Here is a 20,884-nt window from a genome sequence, read left to right as displayed (position 1 = left end):
CCCTTCTCATGTTCTGGTATTCCAGCTGCATGCATGGCAGCAGCTGCTGGGCAGCGTGCTGAGCTTCCCCTGACTGCGAGGGGAGGAGGAGTAGGGTCCATTCGTTCTTTGGCCATACCCATGCAACTGCCGCGCACTTACAAAGCTCCACAAAGGCCTCCTTATTATCCATGGAGGACGTGTTCACTAGCATTATGGCAAGGCCAGCTGGTGAAGCCATAGATGGTGGGGCTGCAGCTGGAGGAGTTGTGGGTTGCAGCAGCATCTGGAGCACCTGTCTGATGGCCACCACTGCTGTTGTCCCTGGTGCTGGTCAAGGAAGGCCTCATGTTGGTTTTGGTGGAGGCTGACAAGGGATTTAATTATCTTGCCGAGCGGGGAGGTTTCCATGGTGGTGTCTGGTACCTCCTCCCAGGTTTCGGCACCACAGTAAAACCCAGTGTGTGTGTGTGTGTGTGTGTCTGTGTGAAGAAGGACCCAGGAAGGAGGCATGCAAATTTTCCTCAGAGCTTGAGGCTCCCTTTATTTTCTTGGCCATGCTTTTCAGTTTTTCAGCACAGTTTTCATTTGGTCAACACAAGATCAAACCATCTCAATAGTTCAGAGCTTCCACTTCATTCAAGTTCAAGTTCACTTCAAACTGGATCACACTCTGTATGTGTGTGTGTGTGTGTGTGTGTGTGTGTGTGTGTGTGTGTGTGAGTGTGTGTGTGTGTGTGTGTGCAGTAAGCCAACTCCGGCAGCTCTGTCTCTCTCTCACCCACCATGTTACTGGAAGGACAAAGCAAGCACATATAAGTAAACTGGCAGTAATCACACGAGAATCAACACGTGTTACTTGCCGGTTCAACCCACCTTCTCTCTGTCCACAACAGGACATAAATTTTAAGCACCTTTACTAAAAGCACTTATAAGGCTGAAATCAAAATCAGGAAAGCACAGTTTCATCCCTAGGAGCGAGGTTTCAGGAGGTGGTAACCCTCTCACATTTTTGGAAGAAAATTGGTTTGACAGTCTCACTTTTAATGCCACACCCCTTGTATGTTCCAGCTACACCATTACAGAATTGATTTATGACCACAGACATAGCAATAGAGCAAAAACCGCTAAAACAAGGTTTAAATTATCATACAGTTATGACTTTCTCTTTAACATGCAGCAGCTCCTTCGGAGGAAAGGCCAGGGCTCCATACAGGCCACTCAAGTTCTACAACTCCAACCTTGGAAAACCATGTTGTAATGGAAGTCACTTTGTGCACAGGGACATTGTCATGCTGAATATGGGTATGATGGTCAGGTATTCACAAACATTTGGCCATATAGTGTATTTAGTAATATTAAATTAATTTCAGTGACTTTGGTCATCAGTTTTGCCAGTTCCAGCTAGTTAGTAGTATATTAGCCTGACTAGACTGACATTATAAAAAAAATTTTTCCTATGGTGTGGCACAGTGGTACAGTGGGTAACATTACCACCTCACAGTTCCAGGGTCCTGGGTTCAATCCTGAGCTCAGGTTAGTCTGAGGCATATTCTCCCTGTGTCTGTATGGGTTTCCTCCAGGTTCTGCAGCTTCCTCCCACTCTCCAAAAACATGCAGGTAGGCAGACTGGCAATGCTAAATTGGCCCTAGGTGTGAACGTGTGTATATGAGGCCCTGCAATAGACTGGTATTCCATCCAGGGTGAATACAACATAGTAAAGCAGTTACTAAAGGGGAGTGAGTTTTTTTACACTGTAGTTGATAATGTACAACGGCACATTTTCCAACTACAAAACATTAGAACACAGAAGTGACTTATTTAATTATTGTTTCATTTTGACCATGGTCTTTTTTTAATCTTTGTTTTTGTCAAAATTACCACTGCTGCATTAGGTGAACATTATATACTCAAAAGTTAACATGGTTCTCTTTAAACACTGGGATTATATTAGCATCCCAGAGTATAGTAATTGTAAATTGTGGATATTTACATACGTTTTATACAATTACCATTTTTATTTGAGAATTGACATTTTAAAAAAAAAAAATCCAGTTTAAGGATTCTTTGTGGAAGTCTTATTAGATGGGGTGAGTCAGTTCCTTTAGGGACAGAGTGAAATGCTCTCTCAGCGTCTGGCAAAGTCCCCCAGCTACAAAGAGTACTTGCTTCAGTGGTGAGCAGAAATCTTTGAGCAATGCAGAAAGGCAAAGCAGAAGAAAATGTATGCTAGAGACCAGAAAGCACAGTGTGACGACCAGCAGCAGAGAGTCTTACAGAGTCTAGATTTTTGGTTTACAGGCAGCATTGAGTCAGAAAAAGAGCTGGCGAGAAGAATAATATGCCCAGCACTCAACAGCATTTTAAGGATGTGCACTTTGGTCATATCAACTGCTTTGTACTCAAACTGGGAAGGTATGGATGATGACTTCAAATTCTCTTGTTACAGTCAGTGTTTATTCCCTTAACAAAGCTGAATCAGGGATGCATCTATACCAATATTGCTATCATGTATCTGTCAGATACAGTGCTCATTTACCTATACTTATTAAAAATGCTCTGATGTGATGCCAACATATGATATCATTGTGATGTAAGCCTAGTGTATGTTGTTGCACTAATGGACAGATGACACGAATGTAATTGGAGACAAAAATCACTGTTGGTGTCGGTGTTCAGGTACAATATAATATTATTATGAAATAACATTTTAAACTAATGATCAGGTAGAACACAACAGTGCTGAATACAGTGTTAAAGCTCCTATACCTTACTGTTATTTATACAAGTGCTTTATTCTGATTGGTCAGAAGGTGTAGATTAATTTTCTATAACAGTAGTCCTGACAATAGTGCAGGTTTATACTAATGCAGTAATTCTAATGTGTTATCTTTTCTATAGTAACAGCAAGGCTTGTGTGATTTAACAATATTATCGTCTCTACACGATATTATGTTGCCATGATACCTACATTTACTGCAGACTATATTAAATTACCAGACCCACCAACCATTTTGCACTTTGTGTAGTAGCTCTGCAAAAACATCAGAGTACACTTGTATGAGTTTTCACTCAAAAATACACCACACAAGTGGCCTTTTTCTCCCAGTAAAACAAGAGATGAGCCAACTGACATGGGAATCTGGAATGATCTGCGCAGGTGTTTTGAACTCTCTGATATTAACCGTCACTTCTGGGAGCCGTGCTCCCCTCCCCCAATCTCATGTGCTCTTGTCTCACACAGGGATGTTTGCGCAGGCTCCCTCACTTTCTGTGACAGTTAGTGGAGAATATTTTAATTTAATTAATCTGAAATAAATATATATTTATACAACAGTTAGTTCCAGTCCACTAATTTGATTGGACAAGTGGTGTTCTAAGAATGCTGATATTAAGTATAAAAACACTGGTACATGTCACTGTTTGTATCAGTCTGCTTGTCTGTTTTCGCTACATAAAATTCCGATTTTTGCAATAGTTTCTTACATCGAAACCATTACTATGGGCTGTCAGTCAGTCTGTGTGTTGCATGGCAACACACAACACACTATCTAGCTGTGGCTTCTTTGGGAACTATTTTCAATGATAGAGCAAAAATAAACAAAACCTTTGTAGTATAATAGCAATTTCACACTCGCAATCATGCTGTTGTACTGAATATAGGCATGGCTGTGATTACCTGCGGCTTCGTGCCTATATATGCACACACAGTGGATTCAGAAAGTATTCAGATCCTTTTACTTGCTGCACACTTTATTGTGCTGTGCATTTGATTCTGAATGGATATAATTGCCATTTTTACCCATCAATCTACACATACTCACCCATAATGAAGTGAAAACATGTTTTTAGAGATTTTTGAAAATTAATTAAAAATCAAAAACTGAAATCTTATATTCACAAGTATTCAGACTCTTTATTCAATACTTGTTTAAGCCCTTTGGCAGGAATTACAGCTACAAGTCTTCTTGGATACGTCTCCACAAGCTTTGCACACCTATATTTGGGCAGTTTATCCCATTCTTCACAGCAGATCAAGTTCTGTCAGATTGGATGGCAAGCATCTGTGAACTGCCATCTTCAGATCTCTCCACAGATGGGCTTTAAGTCTGGGCTTTGGCTGGACCACTCAAGAACATTCAGACACTTGCCCCACAGCCACTCCAGTGTTGTTTTGACTGTATGCTTAGGGTCACTGTCATGTTGAAAGGTTAACTGTCACATCAGTCTGAGTTTGCGTGCACTCTGGAGGAGCTTTTCTTCAAGGATGCTCCTGTATTTGGCTGCATTCATCTGTCCCTCACTATTTTCCAATCTCCCTGTCCCTGCCACTGAAAGGCACCCCGATAGCATGATGCTGCCACCACCATGTTTCACCGTAGTGATGGTATTTGCGAGGTGATGTGCAGTGACTGTTTTTCGCCAGACATAGTGCTTGTTGTTCTGCCCAAAGAGCTCAATTTTTGTCTCATCACATTTATGGAATGCTGCAGAGGTGGTGGTCTGTCCAACAGGCTCTCCCATCTCTGCACAGGACTTCTGGAGCTCTTTTAGAGTGACTGTTGGGTTCTCTCTCACCTCCCTGACCAAGGCCCTTCTTTCCTGCTTGCCCAATTTGGCCAGTCAGCCAACTCTAGGAAGGTTCAAGGCTGTGCTGGAAAAAGGTGATTTTTTTTTTCCTAATCAACAGGCTTTGGTTGAGCCTGTGCCCATGATAGCCTCAGATTCCTATTCTTGGCTGACAGCTGACAGGAGCGGAACCCAATGTGGTCTTCTGGTATTGCAGCCCATCCACCTCAAGGTTCAATGTTTTGTGCATGCTGAGATGCTTTTCTGCTCACCACAGTTGTAAAGAATGATTGTAGTAGTTACTATAACCTTCCTGGCAGCTCGAAGCAATTCTGGCCATTTTCCTCTGACCTCTCTTATCAACAAGGAGTTTCCACCCACATAACTGTCGCTATATATATATATATATATGCATACATACAGTACTGTATGTCAAAAGTCTTAGGCACATGCAAAAAAATACTGTAGAGCAAAAATGCCTTCAAAAATAATGAAATTAAATGTTTCTACATTTTAAAAAATACTATAAAGAGCAATAACAGTAATGAGTCAATATTTCGTGTGATGATTCTTTGCTTTAAAAAAAAAAAAATCAGTAGTCTCAGGTATAATCTGTGCAGTTTCATAAGGAAATTCGCTAGTAAGTTTTACCGAGCATCTTGCAGAACCAGCCACAGTTCTTCTGGAGACTTTCACACCTAGTTCGCCAATATAACGTGTATATGTCAACACTCCAAATGATCTCGGATCCCCCTAAAAGGCCCACAAATGAACCATACTCAGACCACCTCAGGAGGTGGTCTGAGGACGGTTCATTTGTGGTTTGATTGATTTGTGCAATGTGAACGTGAAGACACACCACTCCGCTTTGCGTTTTCGCAATATGTGGTGGTGGGGTTGTGTGGTCTCAGGAGGAGACCACTGCGCTTACTGATATTTGGATAGAGGATTGCATTAAACGGCAACTATCCTCAGCACATAAGAATATCAAAGATTTTCTTTTGTTTTTGCAAAAAAATGAAATATAGAGGGTACAACAGAATGGCACTGCAACATTGTGTAAAAGTAAAGAAATTATGCCAGAAGTACATGAGCACCCGGGACAAAATGCAACAAAGTCCGCTGAAATTACGGATTCCTGTCCCTTCTACAAAGATCTAGATGAAATTTTGGGTGCAAGTGCTTGTGCAAATCTGACGAATGCTGTCAATGGGGGAAGAGTGTTACACAACACACTTATACAAAGTATAACACTATAAAAAGAATAACAAAGGATAACACTACCCATAATCCAATGCTGCACAGATAGTGCTGGAAATTTGTGCTGGAAATCTAATGTTTGGAAATCCAAAATGTTTTTGTACTCACTCGATAATGTAGAAGTCAGAAAAATAAAAATCTATAACAAAGTTTACACTAAACAAAAAAAAATATGGTGCCTATATGAGTTTACTATATTGGGATGGTCAAAATAGCTCTTTCAGTTTTTGACTGAAAAACAATGAACATTTTGACCTTGATTGTGATGATAATTAGAAGGGGATTAAATATGTTGTTTTTAGACAAACAATCCACTATCCAGCTGAGTTGCCACAGTACCCGACTGCACAACTGGTAAAATTATTACACGCTCCACTACTCTCCTTAAACCAGAAATCGTGGAAATGCTAATTTACCTGTCCTTTCTTGCTAATGCTTATAAATGATTTAATTGTTTATCCCAATATTTTAAAATGGAAAATGCTAAGCCTAGTAAAAGCTTATTCACCAGGAGTGGTATAAACAGATTAAAAATGTGTGTAATCATTGATACGAGGAAGTTTTCTGTTAGGAGACATTTATGTAATATTTATGGAAGGCAGTGTCAGCACTGACAGAAACAATCATGAGATTAACTTCATGAGAGAGAAAAAAGAGAGGCTGGTGAAGAAATGACAAACTGGTTTCACAGGTACTTTAAATGTAACTAAAGAAGGAGCACAGCTTATTTATTGACAATTTGTCAGAATTCATCACTGAGCCTGTCAGTCCAACACAAACACACTCAAACGTTGCCAAACAATCAGGGAGAGAATGTCTTTGTGTATACGTCTTTGGATCGAAATACAGACAGCACAAAGGATGTGGAATTTACAATCAAAAACACTCCAAAATGAATTACAATAATTAAAGATTAAGCAACTGATAACACTTAAACAACGGGAGAAATTAAAATTCAAAAGTTCTCACAAGTTTCATATTATTTATGTTCAAAATATTGTAACAGTGTTGTGTGAGGTAGTGGCCAGCTGTAAATAAAAACATAGTTTAATAACAGTGCAAACACGGCAGCACTATGCAGTTATTACGGCATAATTACACACTAATATAAAAGTATACAGAAAAATGAAGTCATTTCATATGGCTGCTTCCGTTTATTGTGTATATTTTTGGCTCCTTTTTTTTTTCTTCAAAACTTCCGCCTTTCATTCATCAGCACGTGCAGCTGGCAGGAAACCGGAAATAAGAATACCTCGCTTTTGTTTTCTCTCTCTCTCTCTCTCTCTCTCTCTCTCTCTCTCTGCATCTTTATTCATCTCTCACGTCCTTTTTTTCTTTCACGTTGTGACGTTCCATCCGCGAGCACGACGTCAAAACAAAACACACTTGGGCGCGCGCACACACACACACACACACACACAGCGCTTTCCAGCAGCTTCGCTTAGGGGCAGCGCACGTGTAGCGAGAAAAACACAAACAAACAAACAACACCAACAGCTGCTCGGATGTCGCGATGTGCTAATAATAAAAAAAGTTAATAAACGGAAATGAGACAGAGGCTCCGTCCCAAATCGACACATGAGCACAGTAAAAGAACACTACGCAGTACTAAACACTGAGGATAATTAGTATGAAACATGAGCTTACTTTACGCTATGAACTGTCGCGTGTCTTCAGGTAACCATGGCTACGTCCCAAACCATAATACTATCGCTGTAAATACAGTATATTATCACTGTTTGGACACTATTTAGTAGGTTAGTATGCAGATTGGGACGTTGAAGGGGTTTACAGCGGAATATATAGAGTGAACGGTATATTTATTAGCAGTGATAAGATATCTAAAATGAAGAACAAGCTAAAAGAACACATTATCCAAATACGCAAGCATATGAATAAATTATCTAAATACGCAAGTTACTAGATAAACAACCTAGTGTTGACTTGACACCTAGTGTTTATCCGGGTTCAGTCAGACTTATATAACACTGCAGGCGTTAATTCAGTTTGTCCAGTCCTGATATTTTGCAAACTGATAAATCCAAATGAATTTCGCTTGATTTCGAGGGGTTTATGGTAGCGTTTCTTGCGCAACAAACTGCAGGCTAACATTCCCAGCCAAACAGGAAGCTCCAAAAGCGTTAGCCAGCCAGCTAGCCATCTAACTTAGCAACCTGGCTAGCTAGCAGCGTAGCTGTATCCCAAGATAATAAGACAAACAAACAGCGAGAGATAAACACGAGTCTGAAACCATTAAAACAGACATTTCGGACCTGTTTGCCCCTGTAGAATAAGCGCTGTCTCTCAGGGTCCACATTGAAGATCTCCTGTATTTTGAGACGCAGGGACTCGATCTTGGTGAGCCGGGACAGATCCTCCACCGTGCGGGTCTCCGTCCCGTCTATAGTGCGGACCTGAATCCACATCGCGGCTCGGTTTAGCCCCGAATAACGGTCACGTTTAATGGAAAAAAATAAATCGGTTTAATCCGGTTTCGGGGGCTCGCAGGGAGGGGAATAAGGGGGGCTCTGAGAGAAAGTGTTCACGTCTCCATACACTCTCTCTCTCTCTCTCTCTCTCTCTCTCTCAGCTTTAGGAGGCGTTACTCACTCAAAGCAGTCACGTGGCGCCAGCGGGGGGAAAAAACACGCACGCGACGTTACAATTTCGCGCCTTTTTAAAGACGCCACGCGCATCTCTGAGGTAATTTGTAAATTAGCCTGTAGCTAACCCATTTAGGTTTTTAATTCGTTTTAAGGTGAAATAAATTCCTAGTCTACAAATCCCAAATTATTCATTTTTAAAACCTGCACTCGAAAAATGTGTCGCCATTCATTTTTTAATGTGATGCTGAATATATATATATATCTAATATATTTATATATATAAATATATATAAATATATATAAATATATATATATATATATATATATATATATATATATATATATATATATATAATGTTTGTGTGGAGGTAGCAAATATGGTTCCAGTCTAAAGAATAAATAAACAAAAACTAGTTAAATAATTAGAAATATAGAATAAAATTAGATACAGAACATTTTGTTCCTAAATTTTTATATGATTATACACTACAAGTGTGTTGTGATTTAAAAAAAGTTTTGAAAAAAATATAAGAAATTAGATTCTCAAAAATGTGCAGTTTGTATGCCCATTTATTGGAGTTTTGTTTTGACAGAGACATACCTATGGAAACCCATATTTGTTAATTAAATATTGTGGTATAATGTAGTAGTAAGTTCAAGATAACATTTATTCCCCATTGTCTACAGATAAGAAATCTGGCTGTCGAGTGATGACACGAGATAAATGTTTTTTAATCTGCATCTTGGTGTACTTGCTTGCATGTTCTTCTGCCAAAATTAAATTTCAGCACAGAAGAAGTGAGGATCATTAAAATTATTCTACACAAATATGTCTTATCCTCACCTCATACCTGGACAGTTGTTGTATTATACATCTGGTAAAACTGCTGTGGGTATTTGTTCATAAAATGAAGCAAATCATAGTGAACAATTCATGTTAAACTTATTTAATAACATAATGTGATATAAACACAGTATGACTGTAACGTGAGCATTGTATAGCTTCGGCTGGTGTTGAGACTTATAATAATAAAAAAAATTATTTAGTATTATAGAAAAATAAACCAAGTGAAAGAGGGAAGATGGAGGACAAGGGAGAGGACAAGAGCATGATCACCCTCAGAAGATTTTCTGTGGAAGCTGTGGAAGAATTACATTGATGGGACGAGAAAGAATGGTAAGAACGCCCTCTTGTGGAAAATCTTCATTTGATTAGATGTGAAGGTGTGAAAAAGCTAAGACCATTGGGTGCTCTGCATCTGAGAGGGCTCATTCTGCACTCCAGAAAAAGTGCTCAATGCCACATATAGGGGATTTACCTTCTTACCTTCGTCCAAACACAAGGCCTAATCCAAGCACAGAGCTTCAATAAAAGCAATAATGATTATAACAGATGATGGGTGATTACCTGTATTAGTGTGCTACACCCAAGATTGTATAATATCCAGGTAGGTTAAACATGACAAAAATAACCTACAGTTCTGATATCATGATCTTAATGCTGCGTGGGATACTTGGCAGCTTGTCAGAGATGTCATTTCTTTGTTGCAACAGATGAATACTATTCCAGGATATCAGAATTAAGTCCATCAATTTTAGAGCCACTCCTTTTAATGATATAGTACAATGTTGCATTATTGTTTTGATACCCAATTTAGAAAATTAGCCCAATAGATGGTCATTAACACAGGTTATGTTTTAATAGTTTACATATGCTTTACATTTAGCTACCCTGCCATAGACAGAAAGATAGAGACAGACATGTACTTTATTGATCCCAATTGTTAGATATAACCTACCGTAGAGACAAAATTAGTCTACCAGAGTAGACCAGGGGTTAAAGAACTGTAATGTGAATCCCTTCAACAGAAATTTGCCTTAAGCATCTCAAGACTTGAAGCAGGTTTTTTTTTTTGTACAATAAATGGCAAAACCTACTTAAAGAATATTATTTGTTAAATATTCAGTTGGTTAAAGAAATGCTCAGTTTGTTCAATGTATTAACATCTTCAGAATTTTTTTTTTTTTTTTTTTACTTTAAACTTTATTGTTTAATTTTACTTTTATGTGATCTTGACATTTCTACATTTAGGAACCACTAGTTGTTCATTTGGGAAACCCTGCACTAGACAAGTCTTGGATGGCATACAGACTGTTAAATGCTACTGTATACAATAAGACATCCACTGCTTTTATTTCTTTTTTAAATCTATTTTATTTCTCACATAAGCACAACACTAAAGCTGGGAACATCAACAGAGCCAAACCATGACAGGGGTGGACAATTCCATCATAATGCAAGTTATATGATGCACAAAAACACACTCAAAGAGCAGGCAGTAAAGCCACTTTGGCGTCGTACCAATATTCACCCAACAGGATCATCGATCGATTGGTAGATGCTTCAGCACTTACAACTTTATGCCCTACAAAGCTCACTTCCTAGTTCCACTCGGCTATGACACACCGAGCATCAGAACTTACAAAATCATTACACTTTATTTCTCTGCTAACTTCCAGTATTTTTAAACACACTTTAAACCTTAAAGCCAATCAAAATTCAGCGTTGAACAGTACCTATAAACAGTGTAAACTGAATGACCTTTTTGATGTACATTCAAAATAAAGCAAATAGACAGAATTTATAGCTGTGAGAATTACAACATACTAATGATTTCCTCTTATACAAGATTATAATATAGACCAAAACTAAAAAAAGGCTCAAGATGGAGGAATGATAAATGAAGGAGAGAAAGGAATAATGTCAGCCTGCGTTACATGAATAAATCGGCTCCATTACAATAACAAAAGCAGAGATGTGAACAAGTGAAGGACAGCAGAAACGAAATGAGAAAAGATGTGATTTGTATAAGGGTTGGAAAGGAGGAGTCTAATCTTCATCGGATGAGTCTCTATCGAAGTTGTAGGCCATGAAGAAGACGTCAGGTCGAGGAGGGACAGGGGAACGGCCCGGACTCACAACCTCAAAGCCCAGGAAACTAAACGTACGCACCAACTTAGCTACACACACAGGGGAAAAAAAAACAAGTTTAAAAAGTGCACTTAAGAGTTTCATTTCAATCATTAAAAACTTGCTCACTTCTTTAAGACCAGAGTGCACGACAACCAAAATACAATGGATGGATCTGAACCAATCACATGCGAGATTAGAGAATGATGTGGTGTCCAGCACCTTTTAGCCATAGAGCCTGTCTGTGTGCTAAGATAGCTATTTTAACTAATGTATGGATGGAGGTTGTCATGGCAATATCACATTTTGAAATGTTTGGCAGTTGAATAATCAGTGGGATTTTCCAAGTAGCATTTGTATGCATATTTATAAATCTTAGGATCAAGTTGTAGAGATGTTCATAAGATGACTTGGTGAGCCCTGATACTCCCACACTCTTTCCATCACCAACACAAAAGATCCATTACACCACAACTTCATAAATACTAATGATAACAGTGATAACCTGAAACATACCACGATCGTCTCTGTTCTTGTAAAAGCAAACAAACACGCTGGTGACCTTTAAATGTTCTTCAGCAAACTCCAGCAGAGATGCAAAGCTAGGGGAGGAGAAACAATATTTATTGCTCACTTTACACAATGCAATTTAGATTTCAATGTTAATTTCACCAGTATTTAATTAACTAACTGATGTCACTTTTAGCTGAAACATTCCCCCCCCCTTTGACCTCTAAGTGACCACTGACCTCTCCTTGCTGCCCTCTGGAAGTGGCTCGCGAGGAATCTCGATGTAAAGGGCTTCGCCGCGGACAACCGCCTCCCAGCTAATCACGCGAGAGACAGTGGGCCGGCTGAGGAAGTGCAGCGTCGCCGGGCGACCACCTCCAGCAGGACGTTCGATCACACTTAACTTCCTGTCCTGGGGAGAGAAAGAAGCATTTCATGTTAAAATGAAACATTGCAAAAGAGGACACTCAAGTCATCTTTGTGTCCCAAAGGTGTTCAACAGAAGGGTCCTGGCAGTACATTCATAAGCCAACTAGAAGCCTTTAAACACAAGATGGTTTGCAACAGCGTATATCATTTTTGCACACTGTAGATTATGCAGTCATACACACTGAAAGCAACACAGCTCAAAAACTCTTACTTAACTACTGTATAAGCGTCTTGTTAGAACAGCATTAGTTCACTAGTCTGAGAACTAAAATAGCTGAGGTTCTCAAAAAAAGTTAATGTTCTTTCTAGAACATTAACTAGATGAAGGGAACATCAAACCATCAGTAAATAGCAAAAATTAGCATGAGAAAAAAAAAAAAGTGTGATGCATGTTCTGCCATATGGCGTGGTAGCTGTGTGTAACTCCGTCAGTCTGTGTGCGCGCATGTTTTTTTCTCACCGTGTAGAGTGGCCGAGCTGAGGGAGAGTGATCCCGTGTGCCATTCCCTCGCCCACCTGGGATCTTCAGGGGTGGGAGAGGGGCATCAGGAACACCACAGAGGCCCAGGACCAGGAGTACTACTACAGCTCAGAGACAGACTACAGAGAAAGAGAGAGAGAGAGAGAGAGACATGGAATGAAATACAGAATGTGAGATGGAGACAAGTGGAGAACTGTTATCAGACTTTGCTCACCAAACTTAAACAGCCAATTAAAAAACTGTCATAAAGCAAGTTATTAACTTGAGGCTGGCAAGCATAGCTGTACCTGCTCTTTTTGCTAAAAGGGCCAACTCTTTAAACACATTGGAGCCTGTGATATTTTTGGCTTGGACAGAAACACAGCCAAGTGCTTTATCCCTAAAGCTAAATCTTGGATTCATAAGATCCAATAGTCATTTACAATTAAAATGAGGACCAATGAGAACAGCTTTAGGGAAACAGGAAGTAATATCATTAAACCAGGATAAACATGCGGAGATGAGCTTAGAGAGGGCCTGACCAGAGGCATAGAGCTATAATGTTCATAAAAGATTAATGGAGTCATTATAATTCTTCCATATTTAACTGCACCAGACACCAAGTGCATAAACAAACTAAGAGAATCACATTTTATTGACTACCAGCTGCTATGGTGAGAAACTGGACTAACTGACCATTTTCCCCCCATTTCCGTTTGAAAGCTACTATTTACATTCTTACAGATGTTTGCTGGACACTTATCTCCAGTTTGCCACACAGAACTGAACAGGTGAAAAACTTAAATCAGCTTGTTCTTGATAATCTACAAACTGTTAAACTAAAGCACAGTTCCTACATCACGTCTACGACCTCTAACAGATTATATAACAGGCTCAAGGCCAAAGACTGTAGGCTATAAAAGCATAAACCATCTAGCGACCACTCCCTAACATTACCTCACTGGATAAGAGTTACAAACTTTCTTCATCCAAGGTGTTTCTGGAACAAATTTCAGTCTCTGTGGTTAATAATTAAAATGTTTTAACTTCTTCAGGTAAAAGTAAAGTATGAGATGTGATACACTCAGCAAGATAATTAGTGGTAGTAGTATTACCATAATGACATTAGCAGGTCAGCAACACTGCAAACCAAACCTACTTACAGTCTGGTTACTACAGAAACAGATTTTAGGTTTGAAACACCATGGAGAGTCTGGATACTTCATTATGGAGAATTATGATGCATTACATTGTATTCTGTAGTCATGAAAACAGGGCCATCAATATGGCTCGCATACTGTTACTGACTTGTGCTAAAAATATATATATTAAAAAAAAATTCCATTAATAAACTGTTTACATACAGCATTAAGTGCCTGAAAGTACAGTCACTAATGCAACACATCATTGGACCATGTGTCACACGACTGGAGTTTTATTTCATTTAGAGAGCCAACACTCCTATAAGTCAGTTTCCCTGAGTCCGAATCAGAGTGAAACTGGTGGTTTGTTTTGCGCACTACTGAGGCCCAAAAAAAAAAAAAAAAAAAAAATTGGGCAATTGTGTAGGCCTGAAAATGTACACACAAATACAGTGATGAAAAAAGCTAAACAAACCTTTACCGTGAGTGCACAGGAATCTCAAAAATTAGGTGACCCCCAGAGAACACATTTATATAGCTACATAATCATTTATTAAACTAGTAGAAAATATTTTGTGCATCACATCCAATGTTTATTTTCTGCAGCTTTTGCACCTGTGGCTCGGCCTGGCAGCTCACACCTGGTCCCAAAAAAAAAAAAAAAAAAAAAAAAAAAAAAAAAAAACCTGCAACCCAAAACACATGGCTTGTTTATTTCACTTCCTGCAGTCAAGTCGATTCAGAGTGAAATTATTTCCTCACTGCAGTTAAACAGAGATCTCCTCACTCAGACCCGAGTGTGATCGCTGTGTTCTCACCTTACTAAAGAACCACACCGAGAAGAACACCACGGTACTATCCAAATAGACTGAACACTGCGTATGCAAAAGCACCCTTACTCATTCTATACTGCATCACTCCATACTGACATTTTATATTTATATTTATTTATATATATATATATATATATATATATATATATATATATATATATATATATATATATATATATATATATATATATATATATATATATGTACACACACACACACACACATACACACTAATGTTTATTTGAATACTTTAGGGCAGGCATGAGGTGTATTTTTGCGATCAGATGTACACAGTTATCAGGTTGGCCTTACATTTTTGTTCATTTTAATTGTAAAAATGACCATACAGCTTTAAAATAATCACCTTTTAGACACATTACAATTTATTTAAAAACGATAATACAATGCTGATTCAGACTATCTGTGCATCTTAGCAGGGAAATATCCTGAGAGATACTGGTTATAAAATTCGTGGATCTTTATTTTTTATTTAAAAAAAAAAAAAAAATTATTTCACTCGTGTGTGTGTTTAGGAATGCAAGTAACTAACTAGAAGTAAAACCTTTTTTGAAGCAACAACTACTGGGGGAAAAACACCGCGTCGCAAATAACAGCGCCGTCAGTCATATGACGTCACATCATCATGAGGAACCTGTGACGCAACTGTCAAGAAACGAGGCCTAAACGGCTAAGCTAATCATGCTAGTTTACTTTACTAGCAACATTCGGACAATAATAATTGAACTAATAAACAGACATTTGACCGAACACGCCATCAGGACTTGCTCATGTGTAAGAAGTTATATTACGGTGAGTGAGTTAGTTAAGTGGTTGATAAGGAGAGGGAGAAAATCCAGCTAGTTAGCCAACCATCGAGTCTACCGTTTTAAATATACTGCGACGTTAATGCTAGGCTGCTAATCCGGCTAGCTACTTCGTCATTTTACTGTGATTAAAAAAGGTGTTGATATCTAGTGTCATAACTACTAACTAAATGAAAATAAAAACGTTATATTTAACGTTATGTCACTAATCCATGACGACAACAAGGTTATCTAAGCTGCGTTACCTTAGCGTCCTGGCTAGCACTTTTGAGGCTTAACAGTTGAAAACGTGAAAAATACTAAGAAAACTTGAGAAATATTGAGAAGTATCTTAAATTACAACCCGCCCAGAAGAAAAAATGTCCACAGGAATAAATTTCTCCGTGAAAGAACATCGGCATTAGTAAAGGATACTAGTCACCCTTCCCCCACCACCGCTTCCTTCTTTTTACTTACTTGCTAATCATGTCAGAAAGATTATTACAATTTAAAGCATCCATTTGGCTTTGACACTGAGGTTTTCCTTCTTTTTCACGGGCGAAACAATGACTGTTGAGTATCCGCTGGAGGTTGGATTTGACCATCCGGCCTCGGAGGGGTTCACGGCGGCCTGACTGTCTCTCAGCTCCGGGACTGAAGAAAACACTCGTTGCTTCGGTGTCGCTCTTTAAAAACAAGGGCCGCGTTCCAAAATGACCTACTATTTAATGCGCATGCGCGAAGTCATCCATAGAACGCCGTTGTTTCTATACCCTTCGTAGCACGCGGACGTAGGGAGCAGAGAGGCGTTTGGGACGCGGCACTTGTTTCCTGCGAAATAGACGCAGGGGCAGTGGAAAATTACTGAGAGCTGCAGATAAAAACAGAGGAAGCAGAGCTGACTAAATTGTTCATACATCATCAGTTGCAGGGAAGAAAAAGTGTTAAATATTTTTAGTCTCGGCTGTTCTGAAGTACACACTCTAAACACAGACACTAGCTCAGAGTCCTTGTACAGGTCTCGAATTTAATTAAACATGTAGAAGTACAGCAATTCAGAAAACAACTCTGTGGTTAAGACACTAAAGCTCTGAATCTGTTGCTTTCTTTTCTGCTCAGTGTAGCTTTCCTATAGGGAGGACAAAATGACTGAAGTATACATAAATAAATAAATAAAGGTCATGAAAAAGGATATAATTAAATTAATGCCTTGAATTTATTTCTACATTTCCATATGTCAACATTTATTTATTTATTTATTTATTTATTTATTGGTTTATGCATTTGTTTGTTTGTTTGTTTGTTTATACTTAGGTAATTTTTCATTCTCCATATTCCTAATTGTGCATTTTCTTTTCATAATCCAGTTAATAATGAACTTTAAAATGAACTTTAAACAAAAATGGACAGAAAAGTGCTTCCTCTTTGAATTCTTTGAATTCTTTTATTCTTATCTTTTGTTTTATTGTGTACTTTTTTCTCTTTTGCATTTATACTTTCACTTCATGCTTTATTTTATCCTGTACATTCTATTACAGTATTTTTGTCATTTAATATTTACTACTTGATTGTGCAACACTATGAGCGATCACGTGTCTGAAAACTGCTCTATAAAAAAATAAAGTCAAAAATCCAGCATTTTTATATGACCTTTGTTTTTTAAAATAGATTTTAAATAGTTTTTTAGGATCTCAAGGGTATATATTCTGAACATTTAGTTTGTACTTTTCATCTGGGAAATACAGGTATATTGTAAATTTAAATACTCATTTTTGGTATTCTTGACCTAAGTGATCACTGCTGAACCTGTAATCAGGGGTTTCCAGGTCTGTGTCTTCCCCTCCTGCATCACGTGTTTTGGGAGCAGAAATTTGTCTGATATTTTCAAGGTTGTATGTTTCATCCGAGGTTGTGTTTATAAGTTTTTATCAGTTAAATAATTTGGAAGACAACTTTAAAAGCAGATAAATGAGAAATGGAACACCTTTTGGGTGTTTTGGATGTTTTGACATATGACTTTTTGGTGACCCCTGCCATGACCTTAGCATTTTCACAAGTTTCCTTAATGAGTTTTACTGAAATAAAAAAAAGCTCCAGTACAAGCTAAATATACACATCACAGCACAGACACAAAAAAAGCCAACACTACACACGCACTGTTCCTTTTGTTCACTTTTTTATCTCGGTTGACCTTTTTTTCTCACTACGTGACTGGTGAAAGTGCACATCCATGAGCGACGTGACGTCTTTACATGACTTACATCAGCTAAATACAGTCTGAGGGTCATTTATCACAGACTTTACTGAGAACTTTCATTTTATAGTGATGTTATCTGTGGTCATATAGTAATTCAGTGACAGCAGTTATGTGAACAGATCAGCAGGGTAGATAAAGTATCAGATCTAAAGTTATCAAATCACACCACAAGTGTGTGATGTGGTGTGATGAAGTTGTGTTACAGTTACCACACCAAACCTGTTTATTTTCCTATAACAGCACGTCCCCAAATGATTTACTCCTCTTATAGCACAGCAATTTAACAATGATTACAATTTCTTATTTATTAAATAATGATGTGTCATCATTTTTATCCAGTTATAGTTACATTTACAGTAATGTTAAGGAACATCCACAAAAGTTAGTTCCTGTTATTACTTACATTACAGCAGTTACAAGCAGTTGTTCCCTCATCAGCCTTTCTTTGTTCTCTCTCATAACATTTATAAGACAAAAAAAAAAAATGCAGCTTGTACTGTAGGTTACCAAGAAACCACAAACCATAAACTCCTCTGTCCTGAAGACTTTAAAATTACAGCTTTACCTCTGACTGTTACAAAGCACTGGCACTGGAGACTCCTTCCATAGATGTTAAATAAGTGTCTCCTTACGGAATATTTTAAGTGGAATGTCCATGATATAAGTCCCTAGTGAATGAGCTGCTACTACAGAAATGATAACATATTAGAACAAGGTTTTTTTTATTATTAATATAAACCTGTTATTTGCAGCTGTACGACTGTCAGTGCTGCTGTTATAGAAAATTAATCAACACCTTCTGACAAATCAGAATTCAACAGTCTTTTAGTATAAGTTACAGTTCTTATGGTATAAGTTGCATTTATAGAGTTACTTCGTTGCTGTACCTAAGTCAGGTTTTTAAGTATCTGTACTTTACTTGACTTTTTCTTTCACTTTTGTCTTTCGCTACATTTTCACTACATTTCTCTATAATAATATATTTGTAAAGTCACATGAAGAATTTTTAGCATTGGACATCTTCAATTAAACGATCTAACAAGTCTAAATTTTAACAGATGTGACAGCAAATGAGACCTGATACCATTATTGTAATCCATCTGCTGCTACATTCACTTTGTACGTGTATGTTTGTTCGCTTAGTTTGTATAATCACAGTCATCATCATACTAGCTATATTTGAGTATAGAAATAGTTTAGAAATAAAGCTGTTGTTAGTTAGCCTTAGCTAATGTTTTCACACATTCCTTGGCTCATTTACCATCAGGAGCTAAAATCATTGTATGATTTAAGGCAGGGGTCTTTTTCTTTTGTGAATAATTTACTATTATTTAATCATACTTTTACTTTCATGTTTAAAGTAAATTTAAGAATTTATGCTTTACCTAGAGTAAAGAATTTAGGTACTTTCACATCTCTGGTTATTACTCTGGTCATTTTTTTCTGCTTAAGTGCAGATGCTGCAATTATTTGAGGCAAAAATATATGTTAAACTGACTCACAATCACAATCAGGTTAGATTAATTGAAGCAGTTGTCAAAAATGTTACAAACCACATTAACCTTAGTTTATGGGCCTCATGGCTCACAAAAATACAGATGTTTGACTGTTCCCTGTACTCCAGTTACTAATTATACTAATTATTATGTATTATTCAATCTTGGTTGCTCTGTTATTAGCTCCTGGGTATGTCAAAGTCTGGTGAAATTTTTAAACACACTACTCCCATTTTAAAATTAAAGGTAAGAGCTTTGGCATGTACAGATACCACAGCGTGCTAGTGAATGCAGCTGCATTGTGCTATATGCATCCGCAATTTCCCATCAGCCCCAACAAAACCACTGCAGTCACATGATAATACTCATATCTCCCCCTGCTGGAAGAGCTGTAAAGATAACAACCTAAAATGATCAGCAGATGTCAGTGACACCTAAATAAACTTCCAGCCTCTCTAAAGTGTCTGATCTTTAGGCTTGTACATGTTCTTTATATAGAAATAAATATTTAATGGTCACTTACACTACAGTGCTGCTGAATTCTGATTGGTCAGAAGGTGTTGATTAGCTTTCTATAACAGCAGCTCTGACAGTAGTACAGCTGCAAATCACAGGCCTGTATTAATGCACTCATTCTATATGTTATTGTTTCTATGGTAACAACTTACACAGGGGTTTGTATGGCAGATGTTACATAATCCAAGGCTAATAATAAGCTGATTAAAAAAACACATTATTTATGAAAGAAAAAGTATAATTGTTGATGTGGTGAAGTTTTCTGCAAGGCAAGACATTTATTTAAGATTTATGGAAGGAGTCTCCAGTGTCAGTGCTTTGTAACAGTCAGACGTAAAGCTGTAACTCTCTGACATGAGAATCTTCAGCACAGAGGAGTTTACACTTTGCTTCTCTTTAACATGACAAGCTGCATTTTTTTTATCTTATTAAGTTAAAAAGAGAGGGGAAAAAAGAGAGGCTGGTGAAGGAATATCTGTTTATATCAGTTAGAACACAAGTGATAACAGGAACTAACTTGTTTCGATGATGTTCCACAACATTAAAGGTAACTATTAACAGATAAAATGTATGAAGTGTCCTTTTTTAAATAATAAAAAAATTTAATTGTTGGCAAATTGCTGTGGTATACAAGGACTAAAACACTTGTTATATGTGCTGTTATAGGAAAATAAGTCAGGGTGCTAACAGTAACTCTGCTTCCTCATCCCACTCTGTCACTCAGCAGCATTTTACTACCACAGCAACATAGTGCAGCTCTAAATTCTCTAAATGTAGCCTAGCTCTTGAATACTCCAATGATGAAGCTCAAAATAAAAGTATTATATAAGCAAACACATTTGCACTGGATGCACAGGATAAACACACCATGGGATTTGGTCCTGAATGTCTCTGGTTAGATTGAATGATGCAGTTTTCATTTCAGCATGATTGATGTATATGATTACTGTAGAATCTGTAATTAAAAAAAAAAAACAAAAAAAAAAAAACAAAAAAAAAAACCACATCTCTCTGAACAGACTGCATTGCTTCCCTGCACTGCCACACTGATA

At 37.8% G+C, this 20,884-nt stretch overlaps 2 protein-coding genes across 2 annotated transcripts in view; both read right to left on the bottom strand.

The window, feature by feature from the left end:
• The window catches only part of LOC113543086 (E3 ubiquitin-protein ligase UHRF2), a 42,166-nt gene extending 33,769 nt beyond the window's left edge, over positions 1–8,397 (bottom strand). Inside the window, exon 1 of the mRNA XM_026941098.3 lies at positions 8,083–8,397. Coding sequence (XP_026796899.1) covers positions 8,083–8,235 — 153 coding nt within the window. The 5' untranslated portion in view covers positions 8,236–8,397. The remainder of the gene's footprint in view (positions 1–8,082) is intronic.
• A 2,208-nt stretch (positions 8,398–10,605) lies between these two features.
• On the bottom strand, positions 10,606–16,245 carry oaz1b (ornithine decarboxylase antizyme 1b). The gene is given in 6 exon segments (XM_026941202.3): positions 10,606–11,436; positions 11,903–11,988; positions 12,136–12,308; positions 12,786–12,872; positions 12,874–12,925; positions 16,041–16,245. Coding segments are annotated over 6 exon segments (657 nt in total). The 5' UTR covers positions 16,169–16,245; the 3' UTR covers positions 10,606–11,305.
• Positions 16,246–20,884: the final 4,639 nt, after the last annotated feature.

This window comes from Pangasianodon hypophthalmus, chromosome 15, assembly GCF_027358585.1.
Source record: "Pangasianodon hypophthalmus isolate fPanHyp1 chromosome 15, fPanHyp1.pri, whole genome shotgun sequence".
In the NCBI taxonomy this organism is placed as follows: Eukaryota; Metazoa; Chordata; class Actinopteri; order Siluriformes; family Pangasiidae; genus Pangasianodon; species Pangasianodon hypophthalmus.
This window is presented reverse-complemented; position numbering and strand designations above follow the sequence as displayed.